Raw genomic sequence first — 22,327 nt, 5'->3', positions numbered from 1 at the left:
ATGCCATTCAGTTTATAGTTGCAGGTAATATTTGCTATCTAAAAAAAATAATTGCCAGTAATATTTTGTTGAGGCAGCAAAGAAGATAGAACCGGTTTAGTTTCTATCCTTGCCAAACAGAACAATGAACCACAAAATAATACTGATTGCTGAAGGAACAGAATAACTACAGCTGACTGCCACGACAAAGTCCCATAAGCAGTCTTCTACATCTATCACACAGTTCAAGCAGTCCAAACAATCAAATAGCCACTATGCAGTTCGACAAACAGTCCATCAACAGTGGCAAACATCCTGGGAAAAAAAAAAACACATCAAATAGTGCAGACCATTGACAGAAACAGTGTAAGTCCATTTTCTATCAGAAAATCCTGACAAGACTGTGCCGCTATTGATCATCTAGCCGAGCAAAGTGAACAACTTTGGTCACCAAACTGCCTGTAGTAATTAAGAGAAGCAAGTCCTGAATCCTATAAACAGGTTTTTGATTCATCAAAAACTGTAAAATACCCCAAAGTGAATACTGGAAAAAATTGAGTTTATGACCTGCTAAACAGCTTAAAGCTTTCTAATAAACTTCAGTTTCATATGCTCCATATCAAACTGCACCACACTTGACTGTTTAATGACGACATTGCATGCTGACATCAGCATTTGCTGTTGCTGATGTCAGCACTGTGGTTGTGAGGCTTCTATTCTTCGTGTGGATTTTCTCAGTTGAGTTTTCTTAAGAGTTTGATGATGATTCTGATGAGAAATAACAAGAAGAAATAAAATGGGAAGAAAGTGAAGAAAAGAACGTGTTTTGATTGTATAGTCCTGCTTTGATTCCATGTATACCAAAGGGGAAGGTTAAAGAACTGGCACACACACAGGGTTCAGTTCCTCATTTTTCTATTAAACAGGTTGTCAGCAATGTTGTTTATAACCTTAACAAACATTGCAGTGATTGTGGAAGTGGTTGCAGCAGCAATGTCAGGTTATGATTAGAGCTGCCAGGAGTTTGTTTGAAATAAGAGTGGTCCTCAATTGCTGAGGTTAGTCCAAACTTGTCATAGTATATATAATAAACGTAATTGTTTGATAACAAAAACTTCATTAATGCAAGAAAGGAAACAATACAGGAAAAGAGGACAAGCCATCCTCCTTTGCAGCAAAAACAAAAGTAAAAAAGAAACAGAGTATTTACAATAGTGCTGCCTTCCAATACTTTTGGATATTGGACAGAGAGATACCCTTAAAAGCCCCAAAAGAATAAGCCCAACATGTAGCCTACGAAGCTTTCTCCCAAATCAAATGCATGGGAGTCTTCTGATCTTTGAATATCCTGGCATTCCTTTCATGCCAAAGAGTCCACAATATAGCAAAAACAACACAAACAAAACCTTTCTCTTTTTCTCTTCCTTCTGAAGCCCCAAAACTGTACTGATATGAAATCATAAGTAGTCTTTGGAGCCACCCAATCCTCACCACTGCAGGAAAACAAATTAATCACGATATAGGAATAAATGAGAATTAGTATCACTTTCTTTGCCACACATCAGTTAGACATAAGGATTGAGAGCCTTATAAGGTCTCCTAGTCTGCAGCAAGTCAATTGTATTAACCCTGTTGAGAGCCAAAGTCCATATGAAAGCTCGAATCTTAAAAGGAACAGCGGCCTTCCACACCATTTTATTTAGTTGAACAGGACTGGGAATGAGAGGCTTGGTTAGATGAACAAAAAAGGACTATGAAGAGAACGAACCCGAAGAGTCCCCAATCCAAAGCCTAGTATACCCATTGGTTTTGGGAATGAATGAATTCAAAATGCTTAAGCAGCAGGTCCTCTCTCTCTCTCTCTCACACACACACACACACACTCACACACACACACACACACACACACACACATTGAGACTCATAAAAAAATGGAAGCCCCAAGACACAAGACCCCTTTCAGAAGAATAGAATTTAGAAATAGGAGCATCATGCACAGATGAAAGTCTATACACACGAGGCACAAGGTATTCCAACAACGTCTCACCCACTCAACAATCTTCCCAGAAGCGAACCCTATCCCCAACACCAATAGAAAAACGAATTAGAGGAAAGAAAAAATCAGAAACCCGAGAGAAAAATTTCCAAGGGCATGCATGAGGATCAATTCCGCTCCCCTTAGTATCCCACTCATTCCTTTGAATACCATACTCTTTATTACTTTATGCCATAAGGAACCAGACTCTAAGGGGAATCTCCATAACCATTTTCTTATTAAAGAAATGTTTTTAGAAACCAAACTATAGATGCTAGGCCTCCCTCAGATTTTGTTCTCTTGACTGTGTCCCAACTAACAAGATGATCCCTCTTATCCTTCCAAATATCAGACCATAAAAATTCTCTCATAAGCTTCTCTAAACTCCCAGCTACTTTCGTAGGAATTTTAAAAAGAGAGAGGTAGTAGATAGTGTCAAAGTATTGTGTGAATGGCCGAATGATTTGGCCTTGAGTTCTGTATATTATATATAGACTTTACAAGAATGCTAAACATGGAAAGTAAATAAGGTCTAGCATGATTCTAGCCCTATACATGTAAAATATAATCTGTCAAGCTTTATACATGTAAACTAAATATATGCTAACTGTATAGAACAATGAATTGAAAAATAAAGAAATAATTGTGGGCTGAAGTAAGGAAAGAAATCTTTTACTTTGCTGTTTGCTGTTCCATTGACAGCCCCCCTCAAATTGATGCGGGTTGATCAACAAGCATCAATTTGCTACTTAGGAAGCAATGTCGATGACAAGTGAGAGCCTTGGTGAAGATATTTGCAATTTGTAATTCAGTGGAAATGTGTGGAAGAGTGATAGCACGAGCTTCAAATGCTTCACGGATAGAGTGACAATCGATTTCAATATGATTTGTGCGCTTATGATAGATTGGATTGGCCGTGATCTGGATAGCACTCGTATTATTGGCATGTAGAGGTGTAGGATTGGTCTCAGAAAAATATAGCTCAACAAGCAAACCTCGAAGCCAAATAATTTCAGAACAAGCAAGAGACATCGCCCAGTATTCAGATTCCGTCGATAACTTAGAAACTCTATCTTACTTCTTACTCTTCCAAGAGATTAATGCATCCCCTAAGAACACACACTATCCAGTGATGGAGCGATGTGTATCCGCACAACCAGCCTAATCAGCATCGCTATAAGCAACAAGGCTAGTAGAATTGCTTGCAAGGAAGAATAAATCACTGGCAGAAGTGCCCTAAACATAGTGTATGATCCTACGGACAGCAGCCAAATGAAGATGACGAGTAGTCTGAAGAAACTAGCTTACTTGTTGTACAGCAAAAGAAATGTCTGGTCTAGTAATGGTGAGATAGATAAGACTACTCACCAACTTTCGGTATAAACTGGGATAAGCAAGTAAGTCACCCTCCTCTTTGCGAAGCTTGACATTTAATTTCATGGGAGTATCAACAGAAGTACCCTTCTGAAGGCCAGCTATGGCCACCAAATCACTAGCATACTTATGTTGATTGAGTGAAATACCTGAGGGACTACGATTCACCTCAAGACCAAGAAAATATGTGAGAGGCCCAAGATCTTTCATATGAAAGGATTCTGAGAGATAAGTCTTGAGCCGAGCAAGTAAAGGAGAATCGGAACCAGTAATCACAATATCATCAAAATAAACCAAAAGAACAACAATACCCATGTCTGATTTCCGAAGAAACAATGAAGTTTCATACTTGCTCTACTTGAATGAAAATTGTAATAAAGTGGTGCGGAATTTATCAAACCAGGCCCTCGGAGCTTGTTTGAGACCATAAAGAGAGTGACAAAGCTTACACACATGTGAATTCGGAGAGGGAAACAAGCCTGGGGGTGGCTTTCTATAAATACTCTCTTTAAGATCCTCGTGAAGAAAAGCATTCTTGACATCCATTTGATGTAGTGGCCAATCATTGGAAGTAACAATAGCCAGAATCGTACAAACAATAGTCATCTTAGCCACAGGAGCAAAGGTCTCTTCATAATTGACACCATATTCCTGATTATTCCCAAGTGCAACAAGGTGAGCTTTGTAACGATCCAAACTTCCATCAGATCGGACCTTGACTGAGTAAGCCCATTTACAACTCAAAGGAACAATGGTGGGAGGACAAGGCTTAATGTCCCAGGTGTGATTGGCCTCTAGAGCGGCAATTTCTTCCTGCATAGCTTGTCACCAAAAATCATGCTTGGCAGCGTGTGAGTAGGATGTGGGAATATCTAAATTGGACAATGCAGCAGTAAGAGCTGAAACATAATTGCCAGAACTTGAAGAGGGAAACCCATACCTATCGGGGGGTTTTGACACTCGAGAAGAGCGAAGTACCAAAGGCTCTGGAGGTGCTGCAATTGATTGAATCTGGAGTGTGGCAGGATTAGATATCGGATGAGCTACCGAAAGAGACTATGGGTGGGAGGGTCGTGTATACACAATACCTGGTTTAAAACGAGAATTGACTTGATGAGGATTTGAGAACTGCTCCTCAAAAGAAGGGAGAATCACAATAGAAGAGGAGGATACAGAGGACACAAGAAAGAAATATTGATTTTCAAAGAAAATAACATTCCTAGAATTGCGTGTGCGATGTAATGTAGGATCATAGCAAACAAATCCCTTTTGACACACATTATATCCCAAGAATGCACATTGAACATATTGAGCAGATAATTTATGTCGCTTATGAGGAGGTAAATGAACAAAACATACACGACCAAAGGTACGGAGGTTATTGTAACTAGGTTGCTTAGAAAATAAGCGGAAATAGGGAGACTCCATGAATAGGACTTGCGAAGGTAAACGATTAATCAAGTAAGTAGCACTTTTTAGAGCCTCAACGTAGAACAAGGATGGAACAGAGGATTCCAGCAAGAGAATGCGTACCACATATAGGAGATGACGATTTTTTCATTTGGCTACTCCATTCTGTTGGGGAGTAGCAGGACATGAACATTGATGAATAATACCTTTAGAAGCCAAAAATGCCCGAAACTCAGTAGACACATATTCACCACCAGAATCTGTGCGTAATGTCTTAATAGAAGCAGAAAATTGATTGTCAACGTACGCTAAAAACTCAGTGAAAGTACGTAAAACCTCAGATTTATAGCAAAGAAAGTAGACCCAAGTAAATCTGCTATGATCATCAATTAAAGTCACATAGTATTTAAATTTTTCATGTGAACTAATCGGGAAAGGTCCCCAAACATCACTATGGATAAGATCAAAGCACTGAGAAGCCCTACTAGCATGCAAAGGGAAGGGAAGAGTTTTGCTTTTACCAAGTTTGCAAGAGGCACACTCAAGAGATAAAGAAGAATGTTCTTTATTACCAAGTAAACCAGAGTTCAATACATGAGATAAGATTAGAGTATTGGGATGGCCTAAACAACGATGCCACACCATACTAAGATCTGAAACATTATTACAAGCAAAAGAATTAATAGAAGAAATTGGAGAACATGCTGGGACAGGCAAAAGTAGTGGAAACAAGCGCCCCACTTTAGGTCCCTTCACGGTCGGCTCCGTCGTTACCTGGTCCTGCACAACACAACCATTACTAGAAAAAGTAACAACACAATTGTTATCAATTAATTGACCAACAGAAATAAGATTCGTGGAAAGTTGAGGAGCAAGAAACACATCAGTGAACTTAGAAGAGGCATCTTCGACAGCAGCTATTGGCAAAGAACTGCCATTGGCAATTTGAATAGCAGATTGACTAGCATAGGGCCGAAAATGACACAAAGTAGTGGGATTATTCGTCATGTGATTAGAGGCACCCGAGTTCACATACCAGAGTTTAGTAGAATTGTTACCTTGGAGCCCTATTGCTATAATGCCAAAATTAGCATTTGTTGCACCATTTCGGGTGTGCCATAATTCGTTGTAGGAGGTGCAGGAACAGAGGAGTCACCTGAAGAAGAGCCCGGGGCCACAAAAGTCACTGTGAGGGGTACACTAACAGAAGTGTGTAATGCTTGGGCCTAACGATTCTTTGGGTGGATACGATAGTCTCTGATAATGTGACCCTTCTTGCAATAAGAGTAGAATTTCTTGGAACAATTAGTAGCGATATGCCCAAATTCTTTGCAGCAAAACTGCAAGGTGCTAGAATGCGTAGGCAGTCCTCGTTGTTGAGCAGCATAAGCCACAGGGATAGACCCTAAACTACCATGAGATTGTGCCAGAGTAACTTGAGTACTAAGTCGTTGTTCTTCACGAAGTAACTCACCAAAACAAACATCAAGAGAAGGAACAGGAGAGCGATTCAGCAGAGACGAACGAACATATTCATACTCTGGGCGGAGTTTCATAACAACCTGATCACGATAACTAGTCTCGTGAAGACGTTGAATAATGGGAAGAGAGGCAACAGGAACATCCACGGTAACTAGATCAAAATATTCGTTCCAAAGAGTCAGAAACCCCGAATAATAGTCTTGGATGGAATTGTTGAAACATGGCAATCGCATGCTCTAACTGAAAACGACGGGCACCGTTATCTTGATGATATATTGTTTTTAAATAAGTCCACATGGATTGAGTAGTGTGATAAGGTCGCAAGTTGGGGACAATATGTGGCTCAAGTGAGCCAAAAAGCCAAGACATAATCCAAGCATCAAGCACAGCCCATGAAGGGCAAGCCGCTGAATCCTTGGCACCAAGCACAGCCCATGAAGGACAAGACGCTGACTCCTTGGATTTATTAGGATTGGGTGCACAATCTGTGCCATCAATATGACCCCAAAAATCTTTTCCCTTCAAGAAAAGTTCAAATTGAAAAGCCCATGTAGATTAATTGTTGCCCGTAAACTTGGCACACATAGGTGCGGAGTCCATGCTAAATAAAGGAGAAAATCAAGAAGCCCGAAACAAACAGACTGTGACCAAAGAAAAAGACTGCCAGAAAATCTAGAAGCCCAAAAAATAAACAACGCAGCTACAAAGAAAACCAAGAACAACCTGCCTGTACTAAAAAATAAATTTTGAACCAAAAAAACCTGCTGTGCCGAGAATCACAAGGACTGAGAAGCACCAGAAACAGATGAGAGAACCAAGACCAACCTTCCTGCACTTAAAAAAATAAATCTTGAACCAAGAAACCTGCTGTGCCGAGAATCACGAGGACAGAAACCTGCTGTGCCGAGACAGAGAAGTGCCTGAAACAGCAACAGAAAGCTGTTGCCTGCTTGCCGAGAATCACAAGGACAGAAACCTGCTGTGCCAAGACAGAGAAGCACCAGGAACAGCAACAGAAAGCTGTTGCCTGCACTAAAGTAAATGGCAAACCAGAAAACCTGCTGTGCCGACAGCCACACAGCCAAGACAAAAAAATTCGAAGGGGGTAAAAAACTTAGCAGTCGGCTGACTCTGATACCATGTCAAAGTATTGTGTGAATGGCCGAATGATTTGGCCTTGAGTTCTGTATATTATATATAGACTTTACAAGAATGCTATGCATGGAAAGTAAATAAGGTCTAGCATGATTCTGGCCCTATACATGTAAACTATAATCTGTCAAGCCCTATACATGTAAACTAAATACATCCTAACTGTACAGAACAATGAATTGAAAAATAAGGAAATAATTGTGGGCTGAAGTAAGGAAAGAAATCTTTTGCTTTCTTGTTTGCTGTTCTGTTGACGGATAAGAGTATTGGAGAGATCAGCACTTATGAGAGTAATCCTACCACCCAAGGAAATATAAGCCTTCTTGCACCCTTTTAGTACCTTCATACCCTCTCAAGCACCGGATACCAAAAAGCGATGGACAAAGGATTACCTCCAAGTGGAAGGTCAAGATACGAAATGGGCCAACACAACAAATCGTGCCCCACAAGAGATCTAAAACCCTCAAACTATCCACTGTCCAAATTAATACCAGCCAAACCACTTTTAACCAAATTAATATCCAGTCCAGAAATCTTCTAAAAATTTTTTTAGCAGTGTGAGTACCTTGTGAAATTTCTTAGTACTATTCTCTAAAAAGAAAATAGTATCATCAACAAATTGTATGTGAGACACCTCTACCTTATCCCTGCCCAACTCCAAACCCTAATCAGACCATATTCCTGAGCATGCAACACCAGCCTACTCAAACCGTCCACACTAACGTGAACAAGAATAGAGATAATGATTCTCTTGTCTTAACCCCCTACCATTAATAATCACAGGCAAATTGGCAGAACTAGGGCAACCTTTGATCCATTTACCTCAATTAACCATATTGTAAGCTTTCTCAAAATCTAATGTAAAAATAATGCCCTGATTACCTCTCCTCTTAATATCCTCTACTACTTCATTAGCTACCAAAACTGCATACAGAATTTGCCTGTCTTTAACAAAAGTGGATTGGGCTAATGAAATAGTATCCCCCAACACCTTCCTAAGTCTTGACAACACTTTAATAAGAATCTTATAGATGCTAGCGACTAAACTAATTGGTTTGAAATATCTAACCTTCCTCGACTCTCTTTTTTGGGAATAAGCTCAATAAAAGAGGAATCAACGCTCTTACACACTGCACCATTTATTATGAAATTCCCTGAAAAAACTCATTACATCATCCTTTAAAACATCCTAACTATCCTGGAAAAAAGGCAAGGTAAAACCATCCGGACTTGGAGCTTTATTTCTATCCATCTCCATAACTGTCTTTCTTATCTCTTCCATTTCAAACAGCCTCTCAACCCAATTAGCACTCTTCCCCAATGGGTTCCCAATCAAGCCTCTCCACCAACAACCTATTCCCACAATCCTCAGAGCATAGAGGGATTTAAAAAAATTAGTAATCCCATCCTCAGTCTATGATTGATCCCTCACCATCGTTCCAAAATCCAATTCCAATTCTTTAATCAAACACTTACTTCTCCTCCCGTTAACAACTATGCGGAACAATATAGTATTACAATCCCCATCCTTAGCCTAACGAATCCTAGATTTATGATGCTAATTTCTTTCTTCTTTGAACAAAAGCAGTTCCACCTCATTACACAAATGAGCCCTCCTTTCTCTCTCTTCATCTCCTAATAAACCACACTCGTCTTGTCTATCTAAACCCTTTAACGTATTCAAAATGTTATCCTTTTGATCCCCAATATTCCCAAACATCTCTTTGTTCCACACCTTAAGCCTAGTTTAAGGAAACTAAGCTTCTTCATCTCCTTAAAATCGGCCCACCCTTGAACTTGGCACTCTTTCCACCATTCCCAAATTCTTTCCCAAAAGGACGAATGATCCAACCACATATTCTCAAATCTAAAGGGATTAGGTCCCTATTGAATGACATTAGAATATAGGAAAATAGGGTTGTGATCGGAGGTGGGTTTGACTAGCACCTCTTGTACAATGTTTGGAAACAATTCTTCCCAAACATCTGCAAAGAGGAATCTATCAATGCGAGAGCAAGCTCCATCCCCTAAGTCGACCCAAGTAAAACTTCCATTATTTAAGGGAACATCTCTGAGGCCATAATACAACAACAACAATAACAAGAAGCCTTAAGTCCCACTAGGTGGGGTTGGCTACTTGAATCCTTTTCTGCCAAATTACCTGATCAAGAGCGTTTTCTTCTATTCGATTAAGGGCTAATAAATCCTTCCTTACTACCCTCATTCCAAGTTATTTTAGGTCTACCCTTACCCCTTTTCATGCCAGACACAATAACTAACTCTCTCCTCCTTATAGGTGTTCTACTAGGCATGCGTTTCAAATGCCCAAACAATCTAAGTCGCCCCTCCCTTAGATTGTTTTCAATCGGTGCTACACCTAAATTATTGCATATATGTTCATTTCTTATTTTATCTTTTAATGTTAAACCATTTATTCACCTTAATATTCGCATATCAACAACTTTTATTTTTGTGAATGTTGTTCCTTAGTTGTCCAACATTTTGAACCATAAAGCATAGCTGACCTTATAGTCGTCTTATAAAACTTTTCTTTTAATTTTAAGGGTATTCTATGATTACTCCACACATCTAATGCACTCCTCCATTTTACCCAGCCTATTTTAATTCCCCTTCAGCTTGCGTAATAGATCCAAGATATCTAAATCTATCAGTGCTATTAATCTCTTGATTATCAAGTTTAATCTTTTCTCTGTTGCTACTCCTTACATTATTGAAATTACATTTTATATATTGTCTTATTCCTACTTATCTTGAGGCCACAATCATGAATAAAATTATTGAATCTTTGTGTCCTACTATTCACCCTTCAGATCCCTGACCTCTTCCTCATATTGCGAACAACATTAAAATTGTCCCCACCGCCCATTGCGGTTTACAAAGACCAAGCAAGCTGGCAAACTATTCAAAAAAAACTATTATCCTGAGAAGAAATAGTAGGGCCATCCGCAAAAGTAATCCACCACTCCCCAACCCCCTTAAATGGATGCGTAAGGAATGTATGGGTACTGGTATTCAGGCTGCAGCTAAGAAAATATGCCTTGCTACTACGGTATACTTTATCTGGCATTTATGAAATAAAAAGAAATTTGAGGGTTCGGATGCCTCTTCGGCAGCTATAGCCAAGGTTATACAGACTCACACGTACAAGATTCTCTATGATAGATTTTCCCATCTCTTGCATTCTGGTTGGATGTAGAGCTGAGTTGTGCAACTCTTGGTGGAATTTAATTTGATGCAAGTTGCTGCTTGTATGGTTGGCTTTGAGCCCCTGGGTATGCCCAGGTTTGATGTAGTTTGTTTATGGTTTATTTTTGATTTGCAATTGTGAGGGGTCTTGGTTCCCTTAGCCTGGGTATGCCCAGTGTAAATTGTACATATCCATTTTGATCAATATATTTACAATTTACTGATAAAAAAATGAAAAAAAGGGACAGAGGGAAAAAGAACCAAGCAAACAATCCTTTAACAAACAAACTCTGGTGTTTTAGGCCACAAATTGACCCCCCGAGGCCCCATAAGAAGGAAAAACTGCCCACTCTGTAGACCTTGAATCCCAAATACTCCTAAAATTCTGGGGGCCTAATGTCCTTTATTTTTGTTTCTTGTAAAAATAAGATATTGGAGCCAAATTGTTAAGCAATCTCTAACAACCCTCCTCTTACCTAACCCCCTAAACCTAACATTCCAAAAAAGGATCTTCATTTAGCTCTTGCTAAGACCCCTGAGACCCTTCCCCCTTTATCATAGTCAACTCATGATGCTAATCTACCCAATTCCCAAGCCATTTTTTTGCTTTTTCTTCTCTCCTCAGCTCTCTCCAAGCAAGTACTAAACTCCCCACCTGGACACACCTGCTTAAGACCTAAGTCATTTAGAAGAACTTGGGTATCCTTGTTTTGTTTCTCACACTCAAAAGGGCTTATAGTGCTTGGCATCCCCGTAACCACAGGTTCCTTATGACATAAAGATAATTCTGAATTTGTATGAATAGACTCAAAAATGGAAGGTTTACCTTCAGATGTGTCATTGTATTACTGTTCTGCTCTCGAAAGATATCTTTCAAGGTTACTGGCCAATGCTAAATGGCTAGAATAAAACTCGTCTGAGCTGAGTGAAATATTTTTTATTGTGGATAAGCTGTTACCTTTTAGAATCAAAGCCACATCCAGCAGAGACCTTTCAGATTGTGGAGGCCCTGTAATATCACCCTCACCTCCCTCCCTATCTTCATGCCTCCCATCCTCTACTCCCTTGCTATTCCCCACCCCACCTTGAACCCCACCCACTATTCTAAGATTCTCGATAAGCTACTCCTCCTATTCAGAATCATATGAAGAAAATGAAATCTCTTCTTTTTCTTCAGACAACATCGAACTGTCAATTCGATTGTCCAGAAGCATTATCTCCTTTCCTTTTGCATTCATTTCTTCTTCCTCCATCTTCCTCTGCACCCGGTCATAGACATCCTCCAGCCTTCTCAAAGTTTGTGCTGGAATTCCTTTGCCATGGTCCTCAGTCCTCACTCACTCCCCTTAAAGCTTCTTTAAGCATCATCTTCTGCTTTCCTCCTTCTCCATTAGCATTATCCATCTCCTCATTTGCATGTTGGAAGGCTTCTTGGCTGTATTTCTTCAAGCCTTAAAAATCTGTTTCTTGAGGAAGAGGGCTCTTGGCTTTTTAAGAATCCCCAAGCCTGAAATCCATGAAACTCTTATCTCCATTTGGGCTGAAAAATTATTTTCTGGTTGGGTTTCATTTGGGCCTGTGTTATTAATTCCATTTTAACAGCTTGACTGTAAGTATCCTTCGATGGAATGGGCTTCTGATTTCTGCCTTGCAGCCCGTCTAAACCTTGGCACCCATAACTTCTTGTTTCCCCCATGCCCAAAGTTCCCATAACGCCCCCCTGCAATTATCTCACCATGAATGTGCTGAGAATTCCTTAAATATCCTCCCCAAAACTTCCAAAATTCAAAATCTTTCCTTCTCTGTTGAAAATACCCTGAATAACCTCCCCAAAAATTCTAAATTCAGAATATTTCCTTCTCTGCTGAGAATTCTCTGAATATCCTCCCCGATAATTCTGGAATTCAGCATCTTTCCTTCTCTGTTGAGAATTCACTGCATATCTTCCCTGAAAATTCTGAGCAGAATCTTTCCTTCTCTGCCGAGAATTCCCTCAAAATCCTCCCCGACAATTTTTGAAATTCAAAATCATTCCTTCTTTGGTCATCTGCATTTGAGCTTCCACTTCTCTGGCAAGCTTGAGCATCACCTAACTCCATGGCTGGTTTCAGGCACTGCCTAACATTCATGGAACCGCAATCCATACACTGATAACACTACTCTCCTCGTTTCCTCTCTTCAACTGCCTGAGATGGTTCCGAAATTCCCCTTGATGAGGCACCCTCAATTTTTCTGAAGAAATTATACCAACCTCCCACCTCCTTCCTTTTTGGAATGCAAATAGCTTGAATAACAACACTTACGGAATTTTCTCTAGAGATAAAAACCTCTCAAAATTATTGGCCCTCAATCTGAGCATGAGAAAAGTATCGGGTGCTCTGAAAGTCTCGACCCAGGGATTAGTAGTCTTTGAGAAGAGGAAGGATTTCAGTTCTTCGATGATCCAATTTCTCTCCTCTAAAGATAGATGCAGCTGAAATGCTTGTCTGATGCTCTTCTCGGTAATATTAAAAGAGCCTACATCCTCAACAATAGCAAAGGTCTTGCTGCAATGACCAAAGAAGATTCTCCCATGATTGAAGAAAACATCGATTACAAGGGAGAGAAATGAAAGTGCTCATTTTGGAATTCAAAAGAAATAGATGAAAGGCTCTGTTGTGGGATAAACAAAGAGGCGATGGAAAAACATAAAGCAAAAAAGTTTGGGTTTTGATAAGAAGAAACAAAAGGTTTAAACTGAGAATAACAAGAGAACAACAAGGAAAAGCAAAAGAGAAAGGTTTGTTGGTGGATGTTTAGGTTAAAGAACGAAGAAGAAGCATTCATGGCTGTTGCAATATCGAGAGCAGGAGAGAAACAAACATCCTAACAGTACCAGCTCGTTCATCACAAGCATGTTAACAGGTAGGAAGGCATAATCTTCTGATGCCTGTTAATGTCTGTATGCCTGTTGGTTTATGAATGCTTTCTTGTCTTCAACTTTCATCAGCTGTCTTGCCAATATTTGTCTTACTGTTGTTTCCTCTGTAGAGATAATCTACTGATGCCTGTTAATGTCTGTATGGCCCATTTCATCAACTGTCTCTTTTATCTCTACTTTTTTCAACCTTGTTAATTATAGTAGTGTTACATGTAGATCAAACTCATTAATTGTAATAGTGGCATTGAATTTGTTAATTTTTTTGATGGGGAACTATTATGCGAGAGTTTTTTTTTTTTTCCCAGTCATGTTTATGCAGGCATAACTTGAGCGTTGGAACTCATTCTTGTTTTGTTGCATGGGTTCTTGTTGCTGACTAATGTTTCTAATTTTGGTCAGGTACTTTGGTCATATTGATGTTTCTGTGACATCTGCGGCTTTTGTTGTTGCTATGGCATTGCTTTTACAGAGAGGAAATCCTCGCTTTGCTCAGCTTAGTAGTACCATGTTTGGACTATTTTATTGTGGTTATCTTCCTTGTTTCTGGGTTAAGCTTCGATGTGGTTTAGCAGTCCCAGCCTTAAATACCAGTAAGATCCTGCGCTTGTCTGTCAGTGACTCAGATATTCACCAGGAGTTTTTTTTTTCGTCCCAAATTATTTACTCTTTTCTTATATGTATTCTGTAATGCTCGTGCAAGTTGGTATTTATATTCTTAGCTTAGTTCAATTTAATCTGGCATGGTTATTTCATTATTTTCTGTTTAAATAAAATATTATTGGTAGTTCTTCTCTTCTTCATGAATTTTATAACGCAATCTCACAAAGCACATCAGTAAATCTCAACTGAACATATCTTGCAAAGTTAAGTCCTCAAATTTAGGTGAAATTTACAGAAATGCATTTTAAACCATGATGTTTGGCCTGTGTTGCGTTGTCTTTGCAGTTTAGTTTTGCTCAATTCAAAACTTCTGCTTTTAAAACCATAGCAATTCAAGCCTTCCATACAAATTTACTGATAATCAAATGATTTTATCACTTTACGCTAAGCTATCTAAAATTATTTATTATCATTTCTTACAATTAAGGGTAAAGTTGGCAATGTTGAAAATTTGAGGTTAAAGCTAAACACAGAAAAATTGTAGGGACAACATAGAAACTAATGTGAACTTCAGGGTTCAAAACATATCTTTTCCCCCCGAAGTTTTTGAGCTTTTTACATGCATTTGGATGTTATGAATGCATTTATTTGAATTTGGCAATAAACAGGCATCAAAGGTCATTTGTAGTTTGTTCCTTTTTTTTTGTGGTTGGACAGAAATTATGTTTTTGCTTTAGTTTATTAACTGTTTTCAGATATTTTCTTCTTATTGCTGTCAACTGCCTTTATTGAAAAGAAAAATAGTTCTTTTACATTTTTTTGCATTTGCTGTAATGACCTCATGGGTACAACATTTATATGTCAATGATAAGCCATTGTATCATTGTTATTTTCACATTAAAATTCAGTAATATAAAGATTACGTTTCTGTGGAGTTACCCCTTTTCTGAGATTTGGTAAAATAGATGTGTACTCCATTATGGAACTGTTTAACATTGGCTTCATGAAGATTCTACCAATACACTAGAAATTGATATTTTTGTGCAACAAAACTGAGATTTTATGTTTAATTGGTTTAGGAGCAACGCTTTTTAAAATATATACTTGGTTGATATAAGAATTCCTGTGAAATTATGCCATCCTTCTCCTCCAAAAAAGGTTGTGAAGGATATATTTACCATGGGTAGTTTAAAATAATCTCATCTGAATGCTATTTGAAGAACAAATATGCATTAACACAATTCAGGTTTAGCCATTCAGGAAATTTCTGGTGGCCCTTCTTTGCAATTAACCTAAATCTTATTTTCACTTGCCCTAAGCAAATAGTAGTGCCCCACTTCTAATTTTGGTTTTGGATCTGGTCTTGTCATTGCTTAAACTTGATCCTTTTTTTGGAGGGACAATTTATGGGCTTTCTGGTTTGCAGGTTTGGGAATCTCCACGAAATTGATGGAATAGATACAAAATTTGAATTTCTGTGGCTTCTTTGTTGGAGTTAATGGTTTTTGTGTTAGAATTCTTGAAAGCCTTGGACCACATTGAACAGTTAGATCCTTTTAAGAGCTTTGGGTGAAGTTTTAGCTTCATTAGTTTATTGATGCAAAGAGTAGAGCATGCTGATGATTTACTTAGTTATGGATGGTGTGGATTGCTTATTGCTTTTGACATTTTAAATGCATTTATATATTATATATATTTTGACATGTATCTTTTAAATGTGCATTCTATAAATAAGTTATCACACAAACATACATGCACATGCACATGCAAACACGTACCTGAATATGCCTTCCTGTATGCCTGAGTGCATGTGCACATCTGCTGGTTAAATTATACAGTGGAAAACAATGCTAAGGATGGAAAGCAAAACTTGCTGTGCTGATGGCATCTTTAAATATCCACGCATTTAAGATGTTGAATTACCTTATTTTAATTACGTGAATGTTGTTTTTCTTTTTTCATTTTTAAGGAGTTGATAATGTGGAGCATGCAACATTTTTCATTTCCTTCTAATGAGTCCCACTTTTGAGAGTTTATCTATCAACCCTTATGCATTTGTGAAACTTTTCTATTGCCCGATGTAGCAGTATTTTGCTGAAGGTTTTTTTTTTTTTTTCCCCTTGAAAACTGTGGTTCCTGACAGTTTATGATTGACAGGAATAGGAACAGCATGGCCCATTCTTTTTGGTGGTCAAGCTCATTGGACAGTTGGTCTTGTGGCAACCTTGATTTCTTTCAGCAGCATAATTGCGGCAGATACATATGCTTTTCTTGGTGGCAAGGTAGCCTTGCTTCCTATATATACAAATATATAGGGCCTTATTTTTTCTTTCATTGAATCATGTGTCAAGAAAATCTAAATTTTACATTTTTGTTGTTTCATATAACTTTTCTTGAAGCTTGATTATCTTGGATTCCTGAAACTATGGTCCTAATTATGCTTGTAACCTAAAGGTTTTTTGGAAGGCAGAGGGAGGAATGGATTCTAAGGTCTTATCTTAAATTTTGCCTTCGACTAAAATTTTGAAGCTTTAAAGTACAGAAATTCGATGGGAATTTCGGTTTCAATGTCAATTTTGATTTCAATTTTTTAAAAATATGGGAATTAGTAGTAAAGCATGGGATTCTTTAATAAAACTTTAGAAATGGTTGATAGAAATAATAGTTCAAGTTTTATAACTACTGATAAAAGAAATAACAAAATTTTAGAACTAAAAATCATAAATTAAGTACATCAATGATGGGTATGTTGTATATTAGGTGTAGTAACTCTGATAATAATTATATTAAACATATTTGGTTAAGATAAATACTATATATTTGTTAGCTATACAAATACAGATAATTTAAATATGAATGGTCAAATATAGTGTTGTTGCTAATATCCAAGTCTAATTTTTCGTATAATTTCAAAAGCCCTTGTGCTAATTTTTGGTTGCAAACAAATGAGATAAAATAAGAAAGAAATTCCGCTTTGGATTTAAATCTCAAATCTGAATTTCATGAAAATTTCATTCGATAGTCAAAATTTTGACAAACTTTGCTAAAATTTTGAGAGCTCGATAAATTTCAGATGATTTATAAAGTAAGATGGAAATTGACTGCCATTCCAATTTTAAGAGCAATGGGAAGCAGAAAATTTGATAAAAATTTTGACAATTTTATGGAAATATAAGACCATATCATGGGTTCTTATTTTCTAGTGGATTTTGCTTGTAAAAACATTGCTTATGTAACCGATAACTGCATATGATTTATTGAGTTCCTCCTTTTTTCTCTTTTATTTATTTATTTACTGGGTTAGTCGTTCTGTGTTTTGAGAATTTAATTGATGCATTACTTTCTAATTGTTTGAAGATTGCACCATGGAAGGATTTGCCATCTTAATTCTAGACTTTTGATGGATTTATGTTCATCAGACTATTTTACATTGCCACTCATTATTCAATTGTTGGTGAAATTCAAAATGGCTGTTTCAGCTTCTTGATTTAGTTATAATTGTTAGCCCCATGCCAAAATGACTGTGAGATAGGTTTTGTACTCTGATTCAGGCATTTGGTCGGACACCACTTACTAATGTTAGTCCAAAGAAAACTTGGGAGGGAGCTATTGCAGGTTTAGGTGGTTGTATAGCCACTTCAGTTCTGTTATCTAAGATCTTTTCCTGGCCAACATCATTGCCAAGGTATCTAGTCTTCTTTAAAGTTTGTTGTATTAGTACTTAAAAGGCATATTGGCTTGCTTTCTCATATCTTTGTGATCACCTCATGGAAGTAGGATTTATTTGTTTATGATGTATTGCAAGTTGGATTTCCAAGGAGGGGGTGGTGCAATTACTGCCCATTATTAAGTGGTATACATGTTGGTAAGCCCCAAGAATTCTAATGAAGGATATCATTCTTGGAAATTGTTTTCTGATGCAGAGGGTATCATGACTAGTGCCATCTTGCTGTTGTTTTAGTTTCTTTATATCCCTATTGATTTATTTTTTGTTGATTCATCGATTACATGTATGTGTCGTGTCCAATGCTCGCTTCTACTTTTTACAGTAATATTATATTTACAATATGCATGTTTGTGTCCTGGGGGACATCCAATAAAGACATCCATAAATAATGCATAAGTAGATAGACTAATAGAGAACCCAAGAGACTAGGAACACTTAAACGTAACACGATAATCATCTTATGTATTTTACTAAGTGCAGACTTTACTACATCTACGCATAATCTTTTTATACATTTTTTGATTTGCCTTTTTTTTTTTTTTTTTTTGAATTTTCTTCAAATGTATTGACAATATTTTCTTGGATGGTTGTCAGTGCGGTTGCTTTCGGGTTTCTACATTTCTTTGGTTCTCTTTTTGGTGATCTCACTGAGTCAATGATCAAACGTGATGCAGGTGTTAAGGACTCCGGGTCCCTTATTCCTGGACATGGTAATCATTTCTAACTGGTTGATTGTCTGATAAGATATGAAATTGCATTTTGATGGTATGTCCTTTTATGGATGTAGAAGCATCAGTTACTTCTCTTCTGGTACTTAGAAGAACATTTTTCTGCTGATCTTTTTATGGTGCTTCTGGTAGTTTGGTTCTTATGTTGTATCTTTTTAATGTATCATTGCACATGTGATGACCCTAGCACTAAGCTTACCTTAAACATGATTAAAATGCACTTAACTTACCTTAAACATAATTAAGTTTGCATTTCTTTGTGTGTGGTTATGTATGTCTTCTTAAGCATGGACTAATTTACGCTAAGCATGTGTATATTTTAGTTTTAAGAAAGAATTAATAAGTAGTTCCATAGTTCGTTCTTGTGAGAGTATAATTACAGTTTAATTGTGGATGGATTAGATGGATATCTAATAAGAGGAAGCAGGTCAAAAATAGAATACACCAAGTTTTGGGGGTCATATAAAGGGGAAGTAGTCGACACTCAGGAAATCAGGAAATAGATACCTGGCAGCACACTCAAGGTACCTGCTTATGTATCTTAGAGCAACCTTATCTGTTTGTTGCTTCCAGCAACTTTATCTAGTGAGAAAGAAGAGGAGAGGAAAAATTATGATAAAAAATTGAGAAAATCAGGAAAAATAAGGAAAAATCAGAAAAGAACATCTGTAGAGCCAGGAAAAACTCATAATTGAGGTTGGTAGTCTGATCTCCATTTTATTCATTTAGGAAAATAAAGAAGAATGATATTAATAAAGATGTAAAGATGGAGGATAGAAGAAGAAAAGAAGAAAAGGAAAGAAGAAGAGAAGAAAAGAAGAGAGAAAAGAGGCGGTAGTTTCCTGGAGCATTACATTCTGTTCCAGGTCTGCCATTTTTATATATTAATAAAAAAAACTTACTCCACATAATTACTAAAATAGCTTATCTCTTCTGACACTCCCCCTCAAATAACCCTAGCTTATTACAACCATCGGACAAGGCATGCTTAAATGAAGCCTTTGTGAAAACATTGCTAACTGATCCACAGATTCACATAGCATCCCTCACAAAATGACAATCAGCTTCAATGTGCTTTGTTTTCATCAAACACTGGGATGTTGGAACAGACTTTGAAGATAGACATCGATATAGGCAGTTGGTTGGCAAGTTGATCTACCTGACTGTCACTAGACCTGACATATCCTTTGCTGTTCGGGTGGTGAGTCAATTTATGGAAAATCCGAAACGACCACACTGGGATGCTGTTTGTAGGATTCTAAGGTATCTTAAAGGCTATCCTAGTAGAGGTTTGATGTATAAATGTAACAGTAGCTGTTGAGATCATGGGATGCTCTAATGCAGATTGGGCTGGCTCAATTGATGATCGAAGGTCTACTACTGGATACTGTACATTTGGGGTAGTTAATCCTTTTACTTGGCGTAGCAAGAAACAAACTACTGTAGCTAGATCTAATGCTGAAGCCAAATATCAAGCTATGTGTCATACTATGGGTGAGCTTATGTGGTTGAAGTCTCTTATGTTAGAGATGGAATTCTTGGTTGAGAAGCCCATAGATATGTTTTTTGATGATCAAGCTGCCATTTATATTGCTAGCAACCTAGTGTTTCATGTGAGGAAAGCGCATTGAAGTTGACTGTCATTTTGTGAGGAAAGCTTTGTTGAAGAAGGTCGTAAGGACTCCATTTGTGAAATCTATGGATCACCTGCACAATGTTTTTGTGAAGGCTTTATTTAAGCCTGCCCTCTCTAGTGGTAGTAACAGCCAAACAGGTTAGGGTTAGGTGATATTTTTACACCTCTAGCTTGAGGGGGAGTGTTGGAAGAAATAGGTTATTTTAGTATTTTATGTGGTGTAAGTAGGTTTTTTGTCGTTCAAGCTTTTTTATTATTAATATATAAAAGGGCAGACTTGGAGCTGAACATAACTCTGGGAAACTGCCACCTTCTCCTTTCTCTTTCTTTCTTATTTTCTTCTTCTTGCCTCCATCTCTAACTTTGCACCATCTATGGATTTCTTAACCAAGAATCTTGTATTTGACGTAGAGACATTAACCACATAAGCTCACTCACAATATGACCATAGCGCTCTATATTTTTGAGCTTCTCAATTTTTGCTCTAATATTAGATATTCTTGTAGTAATTTGTTTTTTTCCTATGCCAAGTAACAAGATTACCTCCCACAAATGTTCAGTATTCACTACTAGACCTTCAATTATCAACCAAGCTAGCTCAATTTGCATTAGAGTATCCCATGATCTCATAGTTTCTACATTTTTATATAAAACATCCCACCAGGAGATGCTTTGAGATACCTTAGAATTGAACAAACAGCACCTAATGTGGTTTGGGATTTTCCATATAAGCTGACTTGCCACTCCCCCACAGCAAAGGATATGTCAGGTTTACTGACAATCAATAGATACTTTCCAACCAACTGCCTATATTGATGTTTGTCTTAGAAGTTTGGTCCAACATGACTGGACAACTTCAAATTGGGTTCCATATGAGTATCGATTGGTTTAGCTCTCAACATATTGGTATAATTGAGGAAGTATAAGGTATATTTACATTGAGATAGATTCAACCCTTTCTTACACCGTACAATCTCAATACCTATAAAGTAAAGCAGAGCACCCAAGTTCTTGATTAGAAAATTATCTTGAAAAGCCATTGCTTGACATCTGCAATTACACTTTGGTCATTGTTAGTGATGACATCATCGACATAAAATACTAGAAGTACCACACCTAGTGGACGAAGACAAAATGATTAGAGTAGCACTGAATAAAACCAAACTTGACATCCACAATTACACTTTGGCCATTGTTAGTGATGATGATGTCATCTACATAAAATACTAAAAGTGCCACACCTAGTGGACGAAGATAGAATGATAAGAGTAGCACTGAATAAAACCAAATGCAGAGATCACCTTACTAAATTTGACAAATTGTGCTTAAAGAGACTGCTTAAGGTCATAAATGGCCTTATGCAACCTACATACCTTATGGTCCTTTCCATCCTCCCCCTAAGCAATATACCTAGGAGGTTGCTCCTCATATACCTCTTCCACAAATCTCTATACAAGAAGGAGGCATTCTTCACATCCAATTGGTATAAGAGTCCATCAAAATTAGATGCCAATGAGATCAATAAATGAACAAAATTTAATCTAGTAATAGGAGAAAAGGTTTGCAAATAATCAATACCATATGTTTGAGTAATTGAGTGTACCCCTTGGCAATCAATCAGGCCTAAACCTTCAATAGAGTCATCAGGAAGATATTTGATGATGTAGATTCAAGGACGCCTACCAACTCCTTACTAGGATGAGAAAGATCCATTGAATCCCATGTCCCCCAAGTGGTCATGGCATCCACACTATACATCCATTGCATGATTTTTCCTAAGGTTAGCAAGTGCTTCAAAATGTGAGGAAGGGATAGAGATAGAGGATGTTGGCAGGCAAAAGAGCACATGTGACTAGGAAGCTGAAGAACTGAAACAAAATGAGCAATAGGATAAGCAACTAATGACTACTAAGAACATGTTCGGGTACCTTTGCTTTGTGCAATTGGAAAATCCAATTCATGTTGGGATGGATTCTAGAACTAGAAGTTGATATAGTGAAGGGAAGAAGAGGCGGCTGCATGGTGGTAGTGATGTTAGTGTGCTTTTTGTCATTCATAAACCTTCAATTGTTTCTTT

The 22,327-nt window shown here is 37.7% G+C and overlaps 1 protein-coding gene across 2 annotated transcripts in view; it reads left to right on the top strand.

The window, feature by feature from the left end:
* LOC131166098 (phosphatidate cytidylyltransferase 4, chloroplastic-like) overlaps nt 1–22,327 on the top strand; it is a 60,287-nt gene that overhangs the window by 5,752 nt on the left and 32,208 nt on the right. The window contains exons 3-6 of one of the 2 annotated variants that reach the window (XM_058124379.1): nt 13,959–14,149; nt 16,317–16,441; nt 17,711–17,844; nt 18,481–18,596. In XM_058124379.1, coding sequence (XP_057980362.1) covers nt 13,959–14,149; nt 16,317–16,441; nt 17,711–17,844; nt 18,481–18,596 — 566 coding nt within the window. Of the gene's footprint in view, nt 1–13,958; nt 14,150–16,316; nt 16,442–17,710; nt 17,845–18,480; nt 18,599–22,327 lie in introns of those variants that run through there. The other variant, XM_058124380.1, reaches the window with a different exon arrangement.

Source organism: Malania oleifera, chromosome 10 (genome assembly GCF_029873635.1).
Source record: "Malania oleifera isolate guangnan ecotype guangnan chromosome 10, ASM2987363v1, whole genome shotgun sequence".
NCBI classification, from domain to species: domain Eukaryota; kingdom Viridiplantae; phylum Streptophyta; class Magnoliopsida; order Santalales; family Ximeniaceae; genus Malania; species Malania oleifera.
The sequence above is the reverse complement of the archived record's forward strand: the minus strand, read 5'-3'. Positions and strand labels throughout refer to the sequence as shown.